Genomic DNA, 24875 nt, shown 5'->3' on the forward strand with positions numbered 1-24875 from the left:
CATCTATAGTGATTAGAAATACCTGGAGATGACTTGAAATAGCCACGTTCACGGAGGTAAGAAAAACATTAAATGAGCCGTGCCATGGGAAAACCAACATAGTGGGTTTGCGACCAGCATGGATCCAGACCAGCCTGCCCATCCGCGCAGTCTGGTCAGGATCCATACTGTTCGCTTTCAAAGCCTATTGCAATGAGAGAAACCATTAGCGAACAGCATGGATCCTAACCAGACTGCGCGGATGCGCAGGCTGGTCTGGATCCATGCTGGTCGCAAACCCACTATGTTGGTTTTCTCATAGCACGGCTCAAATATTAAGTGAAGTAAACGATATTTAATAAATCAGATGTCGTTTTATTGACAATTTGATAGTCTATACGTGAATACATAAAACGAATTATACATGTTTAAGATTTAGTGACTTTTTTATTTTCTGAAATTTAGTTTTAAATACCTAATCTACACTGTATTTCAATAAATGATATTAAATCATTTTCGGAAAATTGAACAGGCAACTTTGATACTATTTGGATAATGATAATGACAAATAGATCAATAGTTTTGTAGTTGTTCGTTCCGGATAGCGACATAAACCTTGTATTGATCACATATAGATAGTGTAATTATTGCTTGATACATTGATCAAGATTAATAGGATCTAAGTACCTGAATGTGATTGGAATTGCTATTTTATTGATGTTTCTTCTTTCTTGTGTTGTGTTTCTTTTTCTTTAATATAAATAATTGCAGATCAATATTCCTCCGTCACTTGAAAAAAAAACAACACAAAGATACGACTTTGTCAATCCAAAATAGGATATCTCATAGCGCAATTTACCGTACCCAGTACGTGGGAGTGTAGGTACTGCAGCCGAGTCAGTTTTCAAGAAATACGGACGTAGTATGTAAAAGTTTGTTTTTATTTGATATTGCTGCATCATGGATCTAGCTGGATATATTTCTTTTGAATACATTTCCTGCAACACAATTTTAACGAGTATTTTTTTGTTGTTGTAAAAATAACGAAAACAGTTGACAAGTGTAAGCAAGATTGGTCTTGTTTTTATTCGTTTGGTACAGGTCAAGACCGTCTTCTTGGTATACATACTTAAACTGTAATATATACGACTCTTGCTATCATTGTACAGTTATATACAGCAACATATGATATATGTTGAGTTGAAATGAAATGGCAAAGTTACCTGAGTCTTTTAAAACTTGCACTGGAGTTCCGTACTGGGTGCCGACTAGTTACCGGATAGGAATATGTACCGGACAAACATAATAACGGCTTTATTGCGATTATATCGGAGTTATCGGATAATTGGAAATCTTATCATTTTGTTTTGACTGTCATATTTTCAGCATTGATTGACAAATAAGTGTTAATGATGAATATCGTACCAGTCCTCACCTATGTTTACAAAACTGCTGTCCCCTTTGAGGAATTGGAATGGCAGTGCGCATGCGCAACTTTTTTATTTTTAGGGGTACCAAGTGGGACTCGAACAATCATAGTACAGACACGACAGTTTTCTTTTTGATTCATTCCTCACAGGCAAAAGAGAAATTGGTTCATATATTGGTAAAATACTGTTTTTAAAAAATGACTCAATGTCTGCATCATTTGCTTGACCATGTGTTGAATACTGCAGTATGGATGACTTGTGGCCATACAACACCTTGCTGTCAGTTTCTTTATAAAATGTTTATATCAGCATGTCCTGTAAACACACTATTTTTTTAAAAAAAAGTTTATTTAAAATGAAATGGGAGGATGAACCACTTCACGATTTCAGTTCAAGGGAAACAAAACGTACAAGAGCACTTATAACACCTGCATTAGTGAATGCCCTTGTATATCATATATACCTACCACACTTCAAGCCTCATTTGTATTAAACTATATTTATTGATTTCTTGGTTTTCCGAAAAATCACAAGATTGTTTTTTTTTTTCGCTCCGTATGGCGGCATAAGCTCCTTTCTACAGATAGAATTTCTCGTAAAAGGCGAAGGAAAAATTCCGACTGGTCGGCATCCAGTAGGCGTCTCTCGATAAGTACTGCGTGTATTTTCTAGTTTGCAGCTTAACCTTTATCCTGCTAAATTTCTAAAATGAACTGGTCCATCATTCAGTTTTGGCAGTAGCACTTATTATTCAAAGGGATGTTCACTAAAAATTTACCGACTGATCTTAAGATAAGATAAGATAAGATAAGATAAGATGTATTTAACGTCAATAATACATAAACAATTTCAACTTGTATCCGACATATTCTTGGTCTGCACTGGTCGCATGCCGCCAGCAGGTTAAAGGAATCTTGTGTCGTGCAGCTTAATGGTGTCCAATGCCTGATACTATGGACTCTGCATTTGCCGAAATGACTCCAATGCTACTGAAATTATAGATGTGTTTTATCTTGCTTTATGGACAAATATTCTAAATAGACAATCCAGACTTTGCTTGGAACTATTTTTTTTCTTAAACGTTTACGCCGTAAAAAGAGCATTTTATACTACAACTAGCATTCTTCTCCAAATATTGTTACATTTTACATAATACCCCATGATTTGTGCAATTTCTAATACCGGGTTTTACCTCCTGCTTAATTGCATTAAATACAAATCAAAGTACGGGAATATAATTATGTATCAAAATTTCCGTAAGAGTCTAAATATATCATACTTGCTTCTTTTTACCCTTGTTTATAGACAGTTTTCCAGTGTGTTGATGTTTGCTACTTGTTTTGAGCTGCGAGGCACCCGTGCTCTGTGCTCCGAGGTACCGGACACGGTAAAATACCCTACAAGGTATTTGTTATGGATTGACACCGTAAACACGGTTGTTTTGTATACAAAATGTCGAGGACCCGGGAGACATAAAGTGTTTGAACTGTCCTTCTATGTCTCAGCGCCCTCTTAATTTGTTCTCATGTAACTCAAATAAAACTTTGTATACATTACTAGCATAGGTTGAACATGCACATATATTGTCGGGACATTTATGTCCGGTTATTTATAAAATGTCACAGCTACATTTGTAAATTTTGTACTCATATTCTCCTACAGTTTTTATCCAGCTCAACAGAAACACGCTTTAACGTGGACGTGCTCATATTGTCAGGACTTTCACTTTTTTTTATTATTGTCTGGAGTTATACCCCAGCTTTGGTCTCCACAGTATTACAACAACATATGCACCTTGTGTACTTAAATACAGTTCCCATCAAATTCAAATGGAACTTAGTGGGCACCATCAATAAGCAATGGATATGCGCATTTGTTACAGCACACGCGTCTTTGCAAGCTGAACTGATTAAGAAAAGTGAGCAGATTTTGTTGACACACACACAATTTTATTTACAAAACGAACCGTACTGATAATTGATCCAGTTATAAGTACATCAGCTTCTTAAAAATTATTGTCCCATGTAGTTTATTGTTCTAAGTCGAAAGTTCTATGTTACATAATCTCGCTGTAAATCTTTCACAATCCTCAAACCCTCAAACTAGCGAAGTATCTAAACTCCACTTTTAACACCTTACTCTGTCTTCAGTTTGCTTCCCATTCGCTGTCTATGCAAATTAAAGCATTTTTCTGAGTATGTATGCTGATTTCCAGAGCTGCATTACAGTTACATATTTACAAGTATTTTAAAATATCCAAACGTTCATCATGTACATATATAAACGTTAACAACAGATGTACAGGAAATCATTACTGGGTATTATTTATATATAAATGATTGAACAAAATAATTAAGGTCAAATCTGACACTATGAGACACAAATTCTGTTGTGGTTCAGTTTGCTGAGCATTTTCAGAGGACATTTGTCATGCAATATTGACGTCATTCTTATTTCACTTCATGTTTTACACTTTTTATTAACCATTGGTAATATCTTAATGTTCTCATCTATTAATTATTTTATGTTCATGGTAAATCCATGAAGTGTACCAGTAAATACTTATTCTTAACTTGTTTGTATTGCATAATTTTCTATAAGATAACTTGTTTTAGCATGAGATGTTACTGATATATGAAATCAAACGAAATGGAGCGGAAAGGAAATATTGATATATTAGATGAAACAAAAGATGACGTGGTGACACCCAGAAAAACTAACGGAGAAAGTGACAGACTAAAGGGTAATATAGATATAATTGATGAGACAACAGACATAATTTGTGAGAAAAACGTGAAAGATGAACATCTTAAAGTATCTTCAGGTAATTGCAGTAAAATTGTTATTGATCCTTTAGATGAGGGAAAATATCAGATGGTGACATCCAATCCCAAGAACAGTAACGATAATATCGGACTAAATATTAATGTGTGTACATTTGATGAGGAAAAAGAAAAAGTTAAACATGTAAAAGAATTACCACAAAGTGACAGAGAAACTGGCAGAAATTCTAATCATTGTGCTAAAGATGAAAATCAGTTTGAGCAGACTTCTGGGGAAGGAGCATTCAAAGGACATGTAAATAATGAAACAGATACAACAGCTAAAATCTGGACACAACAGAAAGATAGAATTTTAAATGTTAATAAAGACACCTATGAAAACATTCTGAACCCTGACGTTGATAACGGTAACATCAGCGCAGACTGTGAAGAAACATCTGCAGACTTCAGTCAAAAAGAGCAGTTCAATAAGGATCATATAGAAAGTTATGTCGATAGTTTTAAGCACAAAAATCTTAATGATAAACAAGAAAGACGGTTGAACCCCTTTGATCAAAAACGATCACCAGCTGTTTCAACTACACATATGAAAGTGTCATTGGAGCCTGAAAGTTCTTCTGTTGGTCCGGAAGAGAAAGCGTCAGATATTTGCTCAGATCCATGCGATTTTTGTGAGAGGACCTCAGATTATATGTGCAAGTATTGTAAATACTTCTACTGCAAAGAGTGTCTTGATAAGCTTCATCCGGCGCTCGGGCCGTATAAGTCCCACCGAGTCATTCCAACAAATGGAGGAATTGTAATTGAACATCATGAAAAATGTTCAGACCACGGTTTGGTAGCACAATTATTTTGCTCTTACTGTGAACAAAAACGGTGTGCAGAATGTGCCAACACAAGATGTTACCTTCATTTCAAGGGAAAAGTGAGTGAGGCTGATATTGAAAGAGAAAAGGTACGTTTTGTGATTATGAAAGTTGGAAAATTCACTGAATCTTATCAAATTTACTTGTGCGTTGATAGTGGACACCCAGATGTTTATTGCTCAGTCTGATAGAAGTGTGGTACAGATAAATGGTTATTAGTTCAGAATTATAACAAAACGCATACACAATTTAGAAAAGAAAAAAAAACTCGACTGTTATTATTACATATCATTATTATATGTTTCTAAGACAATTAATATTGAACTGCGCTATCCGATTACATGCTAAAACAAAGAGCGTAAATACGATGTTCATAAAAGCTTTGGCTATGTTTAAACGAATAACACAAAAATGAATTTAACTGGCTTTTGTGCTGTTTTCTTCTAGGCAATACTGGTTGATGAATTAGAAAAAGCAACTGCGAAGTTAGGATTTTTGGACAGATACAAAGAGAAGGTGGAAAGTGAACTTGATAATATTGAGGTATTGTGTAAACTGTTTAGGCATTACTTATTCTATTGTGCAATATGTTTAGATGTAAGGATTATTCCGTCAGATAGGCAATATGTCTGTATTTATTGTAGTCACTCTTTATGTTATTTCCAGTTTTAATAGCGGTATCGATGACTTAAAAGAAAATGCATTGGTTTTGGCTAAATCAGAATCTCTTACCTTATGTCAATGTTCAACACTATAATTATTTATAATAATAATAATAGATATACAATCTGAAGGTCACACATTGTTATGTAGGTGTTCATTTGTAACATTTAACTGTATGTTCTTGTCAGTTTGTTTGATTTTGCTTTAGTCTGTAATATAAGCGTTTAAAATGTTTAAAGTAAGGGGAACAGGCACATTTATGTAAAGTTTAATAAAAATACGTTATTGCAGATATGTTCATCAATTTCATTTTCAGATCACTGGGTTACTTAGAAGAGAACAGATAAAACAGGAATTTGTGTCTTTTCATGAGCTTCTGATACAGGAAGAAGCAACAATTATAGAAAAGTTAGATGAGGTATCTAAAATGACACGTTTCATAGCGTTAAGGAATTTCAGAAATTACTTACTATTGTATAAAGCCTTGAAAATATCCAAGAGAAATGTCCACAGTCTTTTGTTTATTTAGCTTCATGTGTTCTTGTTTGGGTACAAGCCAGTAATTGTTTTTCATCTTTATCTTAACTATTTGAAATTTTCAGTAAGCACAGTTTTTGTTTCGCTCTTTCGTCGGCAGTCGCGTCCGCATCACAAAAGTTACACATGTAAGCAGGTAACTATAAAAACTACTCCTTTGAAGTAAATTTATGTATTGCATTTAAAACAGTTTTATTTCTCAATCCCATTTTAAGCCAGTCTTTGGTATGGTATGAATCACCGTTAGTCAAGTTTAATTATATTGTTGAGGGTAAATGCCACATTTGCTTATAATTATATAGTCAAAAACGTTCCTACAGACAGAATTTCTTTAAACTTTGTGTACTGACTGAGAATCAAGTTTAAAACGGAAATATGTATTAAAACCCATAGGTACCAAGGTTTGATCTTGAATTATCTGCCCTTGAAAATCAGAAAGTACTAAAAATCAAATTTTTAAGAGCAAATAATTTAAGATCAAGGCGAGGAAACTGTGCTTCTGTTTCAGACTTCATTTGCAGTCAGTATACAAGGTTTAAAGAAATCCGGCCCATGGGAAAGACCAGGACTTTGCTGTATTTTTTGTCATGTTCATAGTTAAGGACATTTGCCACAGTGTCGGACAAAATTTTCTTACATACAGAATTACTTCTTTAAACTGTGTTTACTGACAGAGAATCAAATCAAAAACAGAAATATGAAATAAAACAAAGCCTTGGTCATGAATTATTCAACATTGATTTCTGGAGCAAAAATTTATATTTTACGGCTTTGAAAATGTATCATGTCCTAAAACATCTGAACGAAACAATTCGTTAGCGACGTTGAACTCAACTTTGACAATGTTTATTGACTTTCTGATATTCTTATAAATAAACTAGCAATAAAATAAATTCATACCTGCGTAAAATAAAAACAAATTCATCTTCTTGAATAAATCAGGACATGCTTTATTTCCACATTTTTAAACATTTGATTCAGACAACTAGAGGCGGGTACTGTCGAACGTGCTTGTAATTTCGATCACTTTTTTCAAGATTTGATTAAAATGTACACGTAAAAGCAATGGTTAAAATAAAGTCAACAGTAATTTGTATCCGTTTTTCTCGACAAGAAAGAACACGGTAGCATATATAGTTAAGTTGTAATAGACCAGATTGTATTAGTGGCATTTGTACCGTATGGTGTTTACGAAATCTCAAAACTTAGGTGACCAAACTTGTAAGGATGTCAGTATGATATCCAATCAACAAGTTATCTAAAAATATCAAATTTGTAACTTATAGACATGTACAGTTCATGTGAAGCAACTCTTGAATTCATGCTAGGCATGTTTTGTCGACCACCTATTTAAACAGCATGATTCATCGACAGTATTCTCAACATTTGATCACTTCCTCTTTCTAGAGCTCTAGAATACCTATCCTAAATACTAAGACTATTCAAGAATTGAATTACTTTCGATAATACTTTGACGACCTTATCTCATATTGACATGACAAATGAAATATATACTAGTATCATTCCTTCTTTAAGAATTATTATTAAGTGTGTAAACCTGCATAAGCAATATGTCATAATGTATACTTTGTAATTGCTATGTCATATAACCTCGTATGATACATAATTTTTTTTTTACCATTTGTAACCAGTTATTAATTGTAGTTTGGACCTACAGAGCTGTTGAAGAGTTTCGAATTGGTCAGAGCACATTCCTTAAAAGTAACAATGACGTAGCATCATGACAAAATTTATGTCACTCTGTATCTCACTAAGAAATGATTGTAAAATGCAATGTTCATTCTTAATATTTATCTATGAAAGTTGCAAAGACTTTGACTGGCAGGTAATTAAATTGTCATTGCTCGTGAATCTGATAACCTGATCTACTTTCAATATTTTTGTGACTTACTTCAAACAGGGATAGATTTTGGCTAAAGCAAATGTAATTTTCCTTCCCTTAAAGCATACAAGTACTATATTGTTTAAAAGTATGCATTATAAACCAATATATTGCCTATTGACATAAATGGTGTACTTTGAAAAAACAAAGGTGTTCGGAAAAGAAAGCAGGTGTAATTGGATTTAGAAGCTTTGTTCTGTATTGCAAGCAGTGTACCTGATATAACAGTATCGTATCTTCTTTATTATTGATGATACTTAGGACGTTATTACACTAAAATTATCAACACTTTTAATTTAGCAAGAAGCAGTCGTCTAAACTATAAAGTAAAGATCTATTTCCGAACAGTACCATTTTAAGCTTAAGTGTTTGGTAATACCCTCCCCCGTCCATAGTGCTGAAAATTTCACTTTCAGTTCCAAACTCAGAGAGACTTTAATCTGTAAATTCACACTGTTCCAAGAATCATGTTTAACACAAAAACCTTTGCTTCTACTAGATTGAAATAAATACCTTAAATTATGCAATATTAAGAATGCACAATAAGTTTGTTGTCTCAAATGTATTATAAACGCTTCCAAGAATCGATCACAGGCAGAGTTAAGGTAATTTCTAACTGAGAATACAAAATCTGTTTAGAAAAAGTCATGCAACATTAAAATTGAACTCTATGGATTCTAATAAAATTGAATCTGGAATGGAACTGATGTAAAAACTAGTTCGTCAGTATTGGCGAAGCCAAGTTTTAGTTTTGTTATTAGGTCTTTGACGTGAAAACAAAAACAAATATTAAGTTAGTGTTGTCGGGCAGTTTTCATAATAGTTGCATGATGAAAGTACTTCTACTTCAATGCTGTGACCGAATAATAGGAAGTCTTTATTACTTGTAGTCTCTGACTTCTTATAATATGTTTCAATCTTTTTAATTGTGATGAGCCTTAAAATGTCTGTATTTTCATCACTGTTGATCAATATCTTGTTTTAGGATATCCAAGAAAGAAGGGACCATGTGAGGGGTACTTTGCAAACCAGTGTTGCAACTCTAGAAAGAGAGGATGCAGTGCTCTCTACAACGGTTACAGAGCTAGTACAGTCAGAGAACGCTGCTCAATTTATTGAGGTAACTTAAATTTACAGTCAAATCTGTGACCATAAATAATGCCATTTAACCTTTGCTATGAGACTACTTGTCAAAAAGACCACGTTTTTCATTTTCTATGGGAGGTCATTTACATACAGGCTTGACTGTATATATGTATAAAACATGAATGATTTCAACATTGTATGACACATGTCTCATCATATCAAACAGTCCAAAGTAGAGGCGTAACTCCAAACAAGTAGTTGCTTTGCACGTAAACATATGCATAGTTTGCATATCCACTTGATGCTGATAATACATACCAACTTTTTTTAATCGAGTTGAAGCTGTAGTAGGAGTTGTGTACACTACGTACAGATTTAATTATAATATCAGTATTCTAAAAGAAGGGCGTTACACAAAATAAATTATTGGACAGTATAATTTTGCATTTCCAGTTGATTTTTATGATGAATACAAAGTTTCATTTGAATTGTACGGAAACTTTGGGAAGTGTTCTGTACACGATGTACAAATCAGTGTAGTTGTAATGTTGTAATGCTCATAAACGGATACAACTCAAGAACATTTATTCAGACTATAAGGCCCCGCAATTGCTCTTGGTTGGTGTAAACCTGTGTTCATTTGAATTAAACTGCAAGATTTGAGTGCACAAGGTACAGCTGTCATATAGAAGTTGTAATAGTGTAAGATACACAAACAGGCAGATCAAGAAAATGTAATTGGGATGAAAGTCCCAACAGTTTTACTATATGCACATATCCACTTCATGTTGTTTTTTGTACACTAATAGAAGGAGGAATCGAGTACATAACTAACCATGTTGTTGTATCATTATGAATTAAAAAGGGGCATAACTCAAGAAAACATAATCATATAGAACGACCCGTCAATCTGTACATGTGTATGACCTCTTCACGTTGATGATGTATTCTGAGTTTCATTTGAATCAGAAGGAACTGTAAGAAGAGTTTAGTACATGTATAAAAACAGTTTGATGGACGGACATTTTAAACACTTTTTCTATACCGGAGACGTAAACATGGGTTTAATTTAAAACCAGATCAGAATACAAACAGGACACGTTTAAGACTTATTTGTATTAGTCACATACATGATGATTTCAAAGTTTAAATCACCGAAGACGAAGCCGGGTGGGTAAGATCAATGACCTCGAACTACATTCTGCTCACCATTTTTGGGTTAGAAACTCAAACTGGTCGTCATTTGAGGAAGCCGTCTAACCAGCTTTTAAACGTCAGGTTGAAATACCCAGGTACCATTCGTGCCTGAAGTCATGCCCGGAGGTATTCCTAAGTAAAATGCTGGAGGTTGCAATATTAATTGATGAGCTTTATCGGTGTTATTTAAATCCGATTTAAATATGAATGTTATAGCTTGGCAAAACGACCCCTTTACAATGTAATGAATGCATAAACCATTTTGGGATACATTATATAATACTGTCTCGACCGGAACGTAAGTGGATATGTTACTCCTTTGTGGTTTAGTATGTTGCTATTCATGAGGTAAAATTAAAATGTAAATTACTTACCGATGGAATAAGGAAAATCCAATTCATCTGTAGATCACTAAGCTCACTGCACTCAAGGTGAGCTTGTGATTGCCCTTTTCTTGTCGTCGCCTGTCTTCGCGATTTTAGCCCAATCTTAATGAAACACAGTCAGAATGATCGCCTCGGTGAAATTTTGGACGAGATAGAAACTGCTTCATCTGGTTCAAAAAGTAGGTCACTAGGTCCAGTGATATAAAAAACTTTTTTTCTAACACTCTGGATGCCATATTTCCATGTAAACTTGTTAAAAAAGTCACTAGGTCAAATGATAGAAAACAACTTGTTAACAATCTAGGTATTTTTTTTTTATCTAATCATTAAATATTTATCAGAGTGTTTGATTTAGTGAAATCAAGGAAAAATTTGAACTGTGTTATCTGGATCAAAAACTAGGTCATTAGGTCACATCATAGAAAAACAATGTTAACATTCTGGAGATTCGAAAAGGAGGATATGGATTTAAGGTAAAACGATTTCACTAGGTTAGTTCATTTAAATATCTTGTTTACATATTAGAGACAACATTTTTACCTGATCGTCATGACATTTTGTCAGCATGTATTGTTTTTACAAAATATAGGTGAAGTTTAAACCGCGGTCAAAGACAGTCAAGAACTATGTCACTGAATCCATTAGTTAAAAAGAACTTGATTGATGTTCTACTTGATTTAAACGGAGCAAGGGAGATTACTAAATTTTGTTTTAACAAAATATACGTCAGATTAGATACTGGTTATCTGGGGTAATAACTAGGTCAGGTCATTATATAACATATTTTAACATATGCGTTTCTGCTTTCAGGATTGTGTAATGGCAAATGATCTGTAAGTACAGTTTTACAAATATACAGATGAAACAGAACTTGAACCCTGACGATACAATAATGTTAAATGCATCTCAAGAATATCTCTATGTACACGCAGAAAACTGAAACAGATACCGTACTAAAGTAGTTGCTAAAACTCATTTTTGCTCGACATAAATATGTTGTTGACTTAAATACTATACTTACAAATAATGCAATGTTCTTTTTAAAAGGTGTTCACTAATGTCATAAATAAATGATACTGCGCTAGGTAACACAAAGAATAGTTGAATGACGAGTAAAGCATCGGTCTGGTGTTGAAAAATGACTCAGTTTTGTACATTTTGTAACGGTTGGGACGGACGAAATTAAGTTCTGTACTTTCTACAAAATGTTGAATAAAATTCCGGTCGGTCAATAGTTAGATATTTGCCTCACAAACGTCTTTGAAAAAGAATACTAATATTATTTGACTATGACATGTTTAGATACAGATATGCACATGCGTAAATAATTCAAAAAAGCTGTGTTTTATACATTTTCGAAGACATTTGCGAAGAATATATGATATAATTTAATTCCCCAATTATTGCACAAAGAACGAGAAATCTTTTTAGAAGTAATACTATCTCATGTCACGGTTGTAGGTCAAGTGCGTAGCAGTTTCGGAATGAAAACTTTCACCATATAGAAGCAGCATTTATAGCCGAGTGGATAGACAACTGGTCGATATTGCGTTCAATGGCTCCTTCGATGCAAATATATAAAATTATTAACATGATAACCAAATCGCTTGTGAAAAAAAAACATTATGACTTTTCAGGCGCTCAATAAGTAATTATTTTCATGATTTTAGAGACCGGTTTATTATGTAATGCAGGCATGTGAATAAAAGAATGGTACTAATATTGCATTTAATTTCAGATACAGTTGCAATACTATGTTAAATCAAAATTTAAAGGAAGTTGCCCTTAAATATTACCTAATTTCAGAGTTTTGTTTGGATTTCTTTAGAGGACAATTATTATGTGTTGCACAAGTAACTAACAATTATAAATCATCAATAAAACTTTATGATGGAATCAGATTAAGGTGGTTCTTATATTATTTCTAGTAACAGAACCGGTGAAGTCAACTTATAATGACACCCTTCTGAAAAGAACAGCTAGACTATAAATTTTGTCACGGTATTTCTGAACCATCAGCTTAGCATTTGATTTCCTGAATCTCAGTAATTATAATGAGTTAACTGGTGTAATATTGCTTTTATTTACTCAAAATTTAATGATTAATTTAATACATGAAATGGAAGAATGAAGCAGATCATCCCTCGATCTCTTAGTGTGTCCTTAACACAAGACCACAACTAAACTATTACCGAATTCAAGTAATAAATTAAAAGTACAATTATAACTTTTTAGCAGTTTAATGTCACAAGACGCTTTTCTACCAATTCAGGTTAGGTTTAATTTTGCAATATTTGGCATGATTAAAAGTTGAATGCCTTTGAAATAAAGAAAATCAGACATAGGTACCCAAAATTGAACATTTTAGGTTGCGAAGGGGACCCTATTTCAAACGTTACAAAAAGTACAAAAACGAGACATATAGCGACATCAAACCAATAATTTAATAGCCGTTCAATCATTCCCTGTGTTAGCTAGAACAGTCCCTACCAATATGATTTAGACGAAGAAATCTTCATTTTAAAATCAGTTATATTACTTTATTATATATTCAAGATGCAGTAAGATTGATGATACAGTAAGCAAATTTGACAGAGCCTGGGCCAAAAATTCTACATACAGTAGAAGTCAAATTCTTGACAACCAGTTTAGCATGTTCCTTGAAAAGAAGCAACTCCTAGAAAAGCTTGAAAAAACAGGTATTAGTCTTAAATGAATTCTGTCTGCATATACTTTTATAATTTGTCCATTTGTTACTGAGCCCCCATGAGTGGTGGGGGCATATATATTTGCTCTTGTCTGTCCGTCCGTCCGTCCTTCCGAGAATGTTGTGTCGCGCCTAGCTCCAAAAGTATTTGACGTAGAGTCACAAAACTTTACAGGAATGTTGGTCAGCATGTGTAATTTTGCACCTGGGGTTTCGCGTCCGGATTCATTCAGTCGTATAGGAGTTATGGCCCCTGACTTAGTAAAAAATTGGTCGTTTTAATGTTGTGTCGCACGTAGCTCAAGAAGTATTTGACCTAGAGTCACCAAAGTTTACAGGAATGTTGGTCAGCATGTGCAGTTGTGCACCTGGAGTTTCGCGTCCGGATTCATTCAGTCGTGTAGGAGTTATGGCCCCTGACTTTGGTGCATAGGTGTCTGCGCTGTTGTGGTTTGAGTTGTGGTACGGCTGTTTTTGAGGAGCATGGCGTTCCCTTGTGTGTTCGTCCTTGTTCGGCTTTACCCTTCGGGTTTCTCCCCCACCCCGGCCCCGTTTCGCCCCTTGCCATTTCCTTCCCCTTTATCAATATTTAGCTTATATTAATATGTACTTGTTGGATGTTTGAAGCAACCCGTCTGAAATATTTTTCCATTACAGCTTCTTTTTGTTGTGAGCCTACTATGTAAATGCGTGGCTCTAGGGCTGTGTTTTTGGTGCTCTGTGCTTCCGAGAAATCTACCCTTACCGATTATCTTTAGTTAAAAATTGGTAATTTTAATTTTGTGTCGCGCGTAGCTCCAAAAGTTTTTGACCTAGAGTCACCAAAGTTTACAGGAATGTTGGTCAGCATGTGCAGTTGTGCACCTAGGGTTTCGCGTCCGGATTCATGCAGTATTGTAGGAGTTATGGCCCTTAACTTAGGAAAAAATTGTCATTTTAATGTTTTGTCGCGCGTAGCTCCAAAGATATTTTACCTACAGTCATTATTTCACTACACAAGACCATACTTCTTGTCCAGACTTACTAAAAAGAAGGTTTGTGAAACATGCATGTTAAAATGTACTTGACCTAGAATCATAAAACATTAGAGGATTGTTTTATAGCCTATGAAGTGTTCTCTTTAGGATTTTACTCAGCTAGGCCAGAGTTATGGCTAACTAAGTGAAAAATACACATAAGTTTCTTAAAAGTTTGTGTTGCAAACATCTTAAAAAGTGTTTAAGCTGAGTCATTAAACCATGTTACAGTGGCAGGAGTGGGGGCACCTGTATCCTATGGACACATATCTAGTTGTCTAAACTTAACTTCTAAAACGAACGTATTATTTCATTCATTGCAGATACTTTACTTTTATGCTCAAATATTCTTTTGGCTGAAGCAACGAAGATATCAGTTTTTATTTTACCGACTACCTACAAATGCCTGCTGTTCCTACCTCAACACAGGTCTGTTACACTGTGCAAGTACTAGTTAGTGGAAAGCTAGTGTATGAAAAGAAAACGAGAGACTTTCGGGTAAGAAGTATTGCATATTACAAGCTTACTGAAAGGCAGTATTCTGTAAAAAGTAAACGAGGGACGTTTGGATAAGAAGTACAAGTTATTACAAACTGATGAAAAGAAAATAAAACGAGAAACTTGTAGGTACGAAATATCATAAAAATCTGTATATAATTGAAAACGAGATGATTTTTGTAACAAACTTTATGAAATCGTGTTGATTTGAAAAGGACTATTATACGTAACTAATGATAAAAAAAGAGAAACGAGGTACTTGAGGGTAAAAAGAATTAAGGGTTATTGTAATGGAATGTGCTTGTTAAGGACAGAAAAGAGAGTGTTACGGGTAAGAAGTATTAACTGTTCCTTGTAATTGAAAAATGTGAGATTTGTTAGTTAGAAGTATTGATTATCACTAGTAATGGAAATTGATTTTCTGGTATACGACAAGAATTTGAGATTTGATGGTAAAAAGTATTAAATTCACTAGTTATTGAAAGTTAACAAAGTGAGAATTGTGGATAAGAAAAGTAATAGAAGGTAAAAGACAAGAATTTGAGACTTGTTTGTAAGAAGTAATTGTTACTAGTAATGGAATGTTAAGAACGTAAGACGTGTGGGTAGGAAGTATTGGTGGCTTCTAGTAATGGAATGTGCTTTTATTCTACCCTCATACAAGATATAGCACAAAATCGGCCTGCCTGATAAACTTTGCTTTATCTAGTCAGTGTCAAGATATCACTTCTGTGGGAACTTTTGAAATCACATATTTTATTAAAATTTTGCATTGAAACCGTCACCATTGTATTGGAAATGTCTGAACTTAGAAATTGAGAGGTCAAATCAAAGGTTTTTATCCAGAAACAAAAATGTTATTGTTATTTTTCACTTTCACAGCACATTAGTCGGACATTTTGAAAACATATTTTTTTTTTCGATTTTTTTCATTGAAACCGTTATCATTGTATTGGAAATGTTCTAACTAAGAAAATAATCGGTTATATCAAAAGTTTCTATCCAGAAACAAAAAAAGTTATTGCATTTTTAACTCACCGTATTAATTGCTACTTGTAATAGAAAATTAAGAAAAAGTGAGGCTTTTCAGTAATAAGTATTAATAAGTACTATACCATGGCCGAGTGGTTATGGCCGCTGACTTAAAATTACTTGCCCCTCACCGATATGGGTTCGAGTCTCATTCTGGGCGTTGAATTCTTTATGTGAGTAAGCCATCCAGCTGGTTTATGGAAGGTCGATGGTTCTACTCAAGTGACCGCCCGTGATGAAATAATGCACGGAGGGGCACCTGGGATCTTCCTCCACCATTAAAGCTGGGAAGTCGCCATATGACCTATACTTCTTGTCAGTGCGACGTTAAACCCAACAAAACAAACAATCTTAAGTTGAAATTCAAAATGTTGTTACTGTTGAGATGGGCAATGTTTCAATATTTTCAGGATATCATTCTCAACACTGAAAGTACCATAAGATTTGTTGCGGGAAACCGGTACTTGTTGAAAGTATTTCCAGCCTACAAGTGCTTTATTAGCAGCATAGAACAATACAACAACGAAGGAAATCCTACACATTTGTTTATTGTTACGGACTATATGTTCAAAGCTCAGTCACCAAATTCAAATGGTGATAGATCGTTAATTATGGCGAATCATCAAAGGCTGTTATTACGTAAACATCACAAAGAGCAGTCATACAGAAAACTACGGACTGTTTACAGTTGTGCTAAGAAAAAGTTTGCTGTAATAAATACAGGAGATCAAAAGTGGTTAAGCTGTAAACCCGGGGTATTTAAAACATGTAAAACGTTTGAACAACGCGATAATGAAGATAACAAGTGAAAAGAGGCTAAAACAGTGGCTTTCTTTACGAAAGTAGCAAAAAAGAAAGGTTTTAAAGAACGCAAAAGTGGGGAGTCTGTTAGAAGAAAACCTAAATGTAAAGACGCTAAGAATGTAGGAACAAATTTTTTCTGCAGTTAAGATTTTTTTCATACTCTGTATATATACGAATGTGTATATAAAGCAGCATCGAAACTGGTCTTATTGGGTTAGTGGACTTGCTGTGGTATTTGCGTGTGGTGTAACAGGGTCTAAGGGTTCGCACTTACAAAACTACAGCAACAACAACAACTGTTCTTTTCAATAACTACCATTTAATATTCTACTATTTTTTACGATAATATATGAACCTCAATGTCTTTCTTCATGACTCTTTAATATAGTCTCTGTTATTTTAAATAGTATCTAATCTTTAACATAAATACTTCAACGTTAATTGCCCATATTCTAAGCTAACCTTTGGTAATATATGCAGTATCGAGCATACGTATCTAAAACCTAACTGAGTACCAGAATGATACTTATATCTCAAAACTTCTGCTTATAAAAGAAATGATTTTGTGTTTTGAGTCGTGCGACATGATCAAAAGACTGGTTGCTCATAATTATCCTGACGTGTAAATTATTCAGTCAGCTGTCAAAACGATTAGTAATTTTGAAACATACGTTGCTAGACAATGCATAAACTGGGCGAAAGAATGTAACCAGTCAGTTATTACACACGACTAGTTTCTAGACCAGAAAGCTAAGTGAAAAGGAATGTAAATTATTCTTCAAATACATGACTTATTACTGACCGAAAAGCTAACTGAAAAGAATGCCTTAAAACTGGAATAATGGATTCTTTAAAACATTATACAACATGCGCGCTCGTTTGTACTACTATGTTGGTCTGGTATATTGTGGTGGAGATTCAGTTCGAATAAATTCTCTCTATCATATAAAAATTTATAATGCGAACATGTATCCTAGCGAATCTCACGTATGTGAAAGTCAACTGTTCTGAATTCAATTATATCACTTAATGTAAACTATCCCTATATATTCAGTGTATCCTCGAGATCCAGTTAACTTTCAGAAACAGAAAATATAGCTTCTCTGGTCCCAATCAGTTAAAAAGTCTAAAATGTCACTGCTGATTTGTGAGACATGAAAACAGCGATTTGAGTATGTAGGGATAATACACGTTTTTTTGTGTATTAACGTCTGCAGAAGGCCGCGGGATTGTTTGTGACCGAGACCGAAGGTCGAGGTCACAAACATATCCCAAGGGCTTCTGCAGGCGTTAATACACAAAACAAACGTGTATTGTCGCTATTCTTGCATAAAAACATTACACGACGACTAAATGCATTATTTTCATATGTGATGACTTGACGATTCCGGTGCATTTTTTATTTACCATTCTTGATGTTCTTGGAAACGGTAAACATGTTTTAAATATCCCTAGCCGGGGCACACATAACAACACTACTAAAAGCGTGATTTGAAGGTTTTTGAGCATCTTATTTTTATTTTTAGTTATTACAAACGTTACATTACACATAATTTTGCATATAACTAAACAATTTGATAAACAGGAACACAATTATTTTAAGAATAACAACTTTACATTCGAATTATTTTGAGTACGAACAAACAGAATACGGATGAGTACGAGGCTAGTGACTAGCTTTCGAGGTTTATTATATGAATTCTGCAAACAATCAGGTAAAAAGAAACTGACTGATACTAACAAAAACCATTTATATAATACCTAAAAACGGGCAATAGCACAAGTTAAACGCGATACTTATTTATTAACAGTTATTTACAATAACTGAACAGACGCTTTGTAAAGGGAGTAAACTCTAAGAGAAGCTAGAGCGTACATTGATGGGGGCAGTACGTTTGGGGTTGGAAACTGATACAGCTAAACATACTATGGATTGCATTGTATCTATAATGCTTCAAGAAGAGGTTATTATGGAAGAAACAAGATGCAGATGCCAAATATCAGTCTGCGCAGAAATACATACATACGTCCCTGGCAAAGCATTTCAAAAATAAAAGTCATGTATTAACAGCACGTGAATTGCCTTGTTTGCACACGATTTTTCTCCCGTTTATACATGGGCGGATCCAGTGAAAAAAGTAGTTTTTATGCAAGAATATATGCAAATGTTGAACCAGTATGAATGCGTAGTACAATTCGGGCTTGTTACATTAGAGATGATATCGACTTTCTTTCCCACATTCCATCAAATACAACTGAAGATGCAATATTAGTTTCATTTGACGTCACAAACCTTTATACAAATAGTTCACACATGTTAGGACTAGAAGCAATTCAACATTTGCTAGAAAAACATTATGATTGTATTCATAAAATATTTGCAAAGGAATTCATCTTAAACGGCATCAAAACAATTTTGGAAGATAACAATTTTTCATTTAATGGAACATTTTAATTATAATCAAATCAGGGGAACAGTTATGGAAACTAAATTTCACCTACATTTGCAACATTGCAACATTAATATTAGGTTACCTGGAAGAAAAGCTTTACACAATCTTGGAACATGCGACAGACACATTTGCTACATATATCAAAAAGAACTGGAAACGATTTCTAGATGATTGTTTTGTCATTTGGACTATAAATCAAAAATTCTACTTCAGCATTTTCACATCTTGTTAAATAATTTACACCTAGACATAAAATTTACAATAGAAATAGGGGAAACACGATTATCTTTTCTTGGATATTCTGGTAAATTCCAAGAGAGACACTACTTCAAACACAAATAAAAATCACACAAAGACACAATATCTTACGTATCAACATACTATATACAATTATCAGAAATAATTTACCTACAGTAATGTCAGACACTAAAATGAAAGAGGTAACTAATCAAAATCAAATGGCAACCACCAAACCTTAAAAAACTATTGACAAAAGCTACATATATTGTCTATTATTGTAATAATCCATTTATTATACTTCTTGCAAGTTGCTGACGATCGTTTTATCAACCTTCGCATGTGACCATCAGTGGTAATGTAACAGTTTTGAACCTTTACTAGAGTTATGTCCCTTCCGTTTTTTTTCATAGTACGCAGTAAATATCCTTTACACAAAACGTATTTTGTGTTACTAATTACCCATTTTATACTTTCATATACATAATGTATTAAAACATATTTGTTGTCACATAACTAGTAGTCAGTAGTAGTCAGTATGCAGTTCATTAGCCGTAGGCCTAACATTACTGTCATAAGTTATATCAATTCTACCTATCCAGAGTTATACTTATTATCTCCCTTCTACCTATCCAGAGTTATACTAATTATCTCCCTTCTACCTATCCAGAGTTATACTAATTATCTCCTTCTTACCTATCAAGAGTTATACTAATTATCTCACTTGGCCCTTCCCATGAACTTTGTTATGTCATCTGCTGTCAATGTTTTTGTTTCAAATGCTTTAAGATGCAACTTATAGGTTGCTTTAAAGTACATTTAATGACATTTATTGAACACTGTTGACATATATGTAATGAAACTTTTTTATATCTCATCCGCCATTTTTGTTGTTGTATAAACAATAAATTCAATACTTATAGGTTATTAGATTTGTATCGAGAAATATGCACGACTTTTACAGCGGAAATATTGCGCGACGTTAGGAGCGCAATATTATTCCGCAAAAGAACGAGTGCTTTTTTCTCGATGAAAATCTAATAATCTTTTTATTACATACGCATTTATACTTATTATTATTATTAAAATCATATAAAATTGTTCTTAAGCCAGAGTAAAACTGATAATATCGTCGTAAAAGAACATTTAAACGTGACGAGATACATAAAACTAACGTCACAAATGACGTCACGCACCCGATCACTGAAACTTAACGGAGTTTATAAATGAGTATGTAATAAATTATCATATATAGATACAGTCCTAACATCATATAATACTTTATGAAATATTTCTTAAGTTTAAACATATTTATTGCATGAATTTCACAAATAACAATAGTACAGTAACCATTTTGCATGCAAAGAATATTGACGAAAGCACATTGTACTTATAAAATATTTCTTTCAATAATTTACATATAATCGTCTGTGAAATTAATAGAATTTTAATTAATCAGTTTTTAAATGCGATGTGTCTCTTTAACTTTTTGATAATATTCAATATTAGGAACAAAATAATACGAATTATGTCCAACTTCTCCCGTTATGTCTTATCAACTGCACCAATGTTGATATGCATAAAAAAGCAGATGTGTACGGCAATTATTTTTAAAAGAAATTTTTCATAATATTTTGAATTGGACCATGGACATGAACCTTTGAATACATCGGCACAATGAATCTATTAAAGAGGGTCTCCGTGCCCGAGTGGAGTGGGTAAGGTCTCGGACTTCAAATAACTTGCATTTCACCGATTGGGGTACGAAACCTCACTTTGGTAGAGGAAATCTACCAGCCTACTTAGGGAAAGTTGATGGTTCCACCTAGTTACCCGCCAACGCCTGAAATAATGCTCGAAGTGGAGCCTAGAGTTTTTCTGGGACCTCCATCATCAAAAGTTAGAACATAAAGTTTCAGTCATTGCCTCAAGTATCTAGCTGTTGTGGAATTCTGCAAAGCTGTAAATGTGGAAGCTCTGCGTGTTTTCCACTGATAAGAAAAATGTAGGAAGTACTTCTGTCGTAAAAGGTTTCTTTAAAACCCTGCCTAATGTGAAGATGTACTATTTTTCTATTCAAGTGTCGTTTTTGAAAGATTTGTTATAGAGGATAGTACATGAATGATTAATTAAACGAGTTGAATAAAATAATAAAATGCGAGGCTCTGTCTAGCATTTATTCAGTTTTATTCAACGAGTTTAATAAATTCAATGTGGAAAGTCACAAATGTAATATTCTTTTTATCATTTAGCTTTTCCTGTCGAAACATCAATTCTAACACGATCAGATTCATTTTCTCTTATACTATAGACGATGTCGGCGTCAAAGCTTTATTACAGTTTAAAATTTGTATATCATTTTTATGTAATGGCTAAATTGCACTCCCGCAACGTCAAGCATGTAATAAATATTCATATGGGAAAATTAGACCCATCGATTTTTCACACGAGTGAAAATATTTTATATAGCGCAAAGAAGGAGCCCTTTACCTTATTTAAATTCATGGAAAAAGTATTATAGGTATTTTAGCTTTGCAAACGATGTGATAATATTCAATGCATTGTCTTTCTTATGAATATTTTATTTTAAAAATGAATTTAAAAGAAAATGGTCTTTTTTGCGTATACTTTATGTCTGTCTATCTACAATTAGAAATATAGTAAAATATGGATAATTTGCTGAAATTTCTTCTGTTTAACAAAGAATAAATATATTCTTATGTGTGCTTAAAGACCTTTGCAAACGACTTAGTAATCTATATTCATTTAGCTATTGTTTCATACTAATTTCAGTTTTCTAGGTGAAGAAGAAAATGGTCTTTTTTAAGCATTTTGCAGATGAGTATAGATTGTTTTTTTCCTTATCGGAAAGACTCGAACATTCTCGTATGTTTCCGTCAATTCTTACGGAATTTAAGCTCCTTAACGGTAAAGACTGATATCTTCTCACCCGCTAAACAGCACACATGTACGGATTTATAAATTAGTGGACGCTCCATAATATGAATTGTTTACAGCCAATAGTCAATTTTAAACAGCTTGAGGATCGAAGTTCAAAATTTAAAAAAGAAACGTTGAAATTTTAGGCGGCATATTTTGGGCAAGTTAGAAGTAGAAATTCAAAATTCAAATTTTGAAAGGATGATGTTGAATTTCGCTTACATTGAATTTTGCACAGACTCGGAAATCGAAATTAAAATAAAAAGAATTCGTCGAATTCCGAAACAGAATTGAAATTAGATCCAGCAGGATGACCAAAATTCAAATATTTTGAGGAGAGCGGTCGTCCAGTGAATAATGTGTCGGCCGCTCAACCCAGGGGTCGTGGGTTCGGGCATCCGTGAAAGGGGTCACGACCATGACTTCTCATATGACACCAGTACTGGGTTTTCCCGGAAGCTGGCTGGTTAAAATATAGTTTCACATTCAGAAAGGTTGTATGTAGTAAATGCCAATCTATATCCGTCCTGGAAGCACCAAAAACATCATCCTTTTTGGGGTGAAAACTATACCCGTGGCATGATATTTATCTTTTTTATTATTATCATTTTTCCTAAGCTGCCTCTATGGATAAAAGGTGACGGGGTATTCACACCTTAGGCCCTCTGTATGACCTCGTTAAACTTAAAATACAAGTACATAAAGACGAATGTAAACAGATTTTCGTACATTCAAATATGACTTTATATCGTGAGTCAAGTGCGTATACAATACCATGTTTAATCAGTCTTAATTGTTTAAAACCCTATGTAAAAATATCATGTTTATATATATGTTCAACTACATATTTTTGCGTTACATGTAATTATAATTAATTACATGCACTTATATATTTATGCTAGCTCGTATATTTTGAAACGTGTACAAACGTAGCGAATTTAGTAAAGTTAAAATTGAACAGTTGAATCTGTTACTTTTTTAGCCCGACCTTTCGAATAAAAAATAGAGCTTTTGCACTCGCCCCAGCGTCAGCGTCGGCGTCGGCCTCGCCGTTGGTTTAAGTTTTTTTATAAAGTAAAACATCTCTAATACCAGCTTTACTGGGACGAAATCTACTCAAAAGTCCAAATCGTCGTACATAACGAAAGGGTTTGCTCAGTCCCGTATCATTCCCTCCCTTCTCAACATTTCTGCTTGAACTTCATGCTGGAAATTTAAATCCATGTCTAAATATTCCGCCTCCATCTTTTCTTAAACCACCTATGCCCCAGGTTTAAAATAACAATAGAAAGATAAGCCATTGCTGACACCGCTCAAATTAGAAAAATCCAATCGAAGGTTTACTTTTGTCGAGCCCCGTTATTCACGTGCTGACTTAAGCGTTGTAAATATATCCGACACGGCTTAAGTCGGAGCTTAAGTCTTTACTTAATAGTTGAAAAACTGGCCATAATATTAGGTTTCTATTTTCTAATCTATCTTTGCAATCACTGTAAATTAGACTTAACAATATCCCTAAATCCATATGATCAAAAGTATTAATGTAACGGTACATTGGCGAAGAAGGGTTAGACATCGGCCTGAAATACGGAGTAGGCCGAAAACTAGCGAACAGTCTCGACAGCCGATTTACCCATAGGCCCCATCTAACGGTATCCTTATGGTATAGCATTATATAGTAAGAAAAGAAAAGGTAGGACACTTCCGAAACACCAGATCTGGTTCGAAGCTAATATAGAACGGACGGTTCAAACGATACACTTAATTAATTGATATTACTGTAATAAACCTACGGCATAAGTTTAACCTTTATCACTAGTGTATTTTTAAAGAAATAAGCGATTTTCCACGAACTTCAGATTTCTACACCTTCCCTGCTTGTATACATCCGGTTTGCAAGGGAGTGAATTTGTAGTCCTTACTGCGGTGGTCAAAAATAAACCTTCGATATCGAAGGTATAAAATTTCGTGAAAATAAATTGAAAAATTTATATTCTGTACCGGCTTGGTCCGATATAATAATGTTGTGGCCACGCTTAGCAGCGCTCCTTAGTTCGTCTAACTGAATTGACATTTTTGTTTATTATTGTTTGCCGCTATTTTTTCATTTAGTTCTATTGAAGTAATGATGATGAAGGTATATAGCCGAGGTATATCGATTTTTCCCGGTATCTGTCAAACTATACCTATTAACCAATGAAATCGCTGAGAATATTCGCACCGTAGATCCGGAAACAGCGGAGCAAAGCAAATGTTGGACTCGATTCAAAATGTAAAACATGGATTTTATAGCTATAATAGGACTTAATTGAACATTTTTTGTTGTATATTTGTTAAAATTAATATTTCCAACTAATG

General features: G+C 33.9%; 1 protein-coding gene across 5 annotated transcripts; it reads left to right on the forward strand.

Annotated features, from left to right (window-relative positions):
- The first annotated feature begins 457 nt into the window (after nt 1-457).
- On the forward strand, nt 458-18985 carry LOC123547601 (uncharacterized). Of its 5 annotated transcripts, XM_053551887.1 has the most exons (10): nt 687-901; nt 2715-2813; nt 4025-5147; nt 5506-5601; nt 6038-6139; nt 9147-9281; nt 11641-11663; nt 13387-13529; nt 14877-15051; nt 16494-18985. In XM_053551887.1, the coding sequence occupies exons 3-9, from the start codon at nt 4044-4046 to the stop codon at nt 15005-15007; spliced, it is 1734 nt and encodes a 577-aa protein (XP_053407862.1). In that variant the 5' UTR covers nt 687-901; nt 2715-2813; nt 4025-4043; the 3' UTR covers nt 15008-15051; nt 16494-18985. The 5 variants fall into 5 exon arrangements, with proteins under 5 accessions (XP_053407864.1, XP_053407863.1, XP_053407862.1 ...); XM_053551889.1 differs by lacking the exons at nt 687-901; nt 2715-2813 and adding an exon at nt 458-672; XM_053551888.1 differs by lacking the exons at nt 687-901; nt 2715-2813 and adding an exon at nt 458-619.
- Nucleotides 18986-24875: the final 5890 nt, after the last annotated feature.

This window comes from Mercenaria mercenaria, chromosome 9, assembly GCF_021730395.1.
Source record: "Mercenaria mercenaria strain notata chromosome 9, MADL_Memer_1, whole genome shotgun sequence".
In the NCBI taxonomy this organism is placed as follows: Eukaryota; Metazoa; Mollusca; class Bivalvia; order Venerida; family Veneridae; genus Mercenaria; species Mercenaria mercenaria.

Coding starts and splice junctions, on each gene's coding strand:
- LOC123547601 (XM_053551889.1), top strand. CDS start 4,044: ATGAAATCAAACGAAATGGAGCGGAAAGGAAATATTGATATATTAGAT. Junction 5,148..5,505: donor CTGATATTGAAAGAGAAAAG/GTACGTTTTGTG, acceptor GTTTTCTTCTAG/GCAATACTGGTTGATGAATT. Junction 6,140..9,146: donor TTATAGAAAAGTTAGATGAG/GTATCTAAAATG, acceptor ATCTTGTTTTAG/GATATCCAAGAAAGAAGGGA.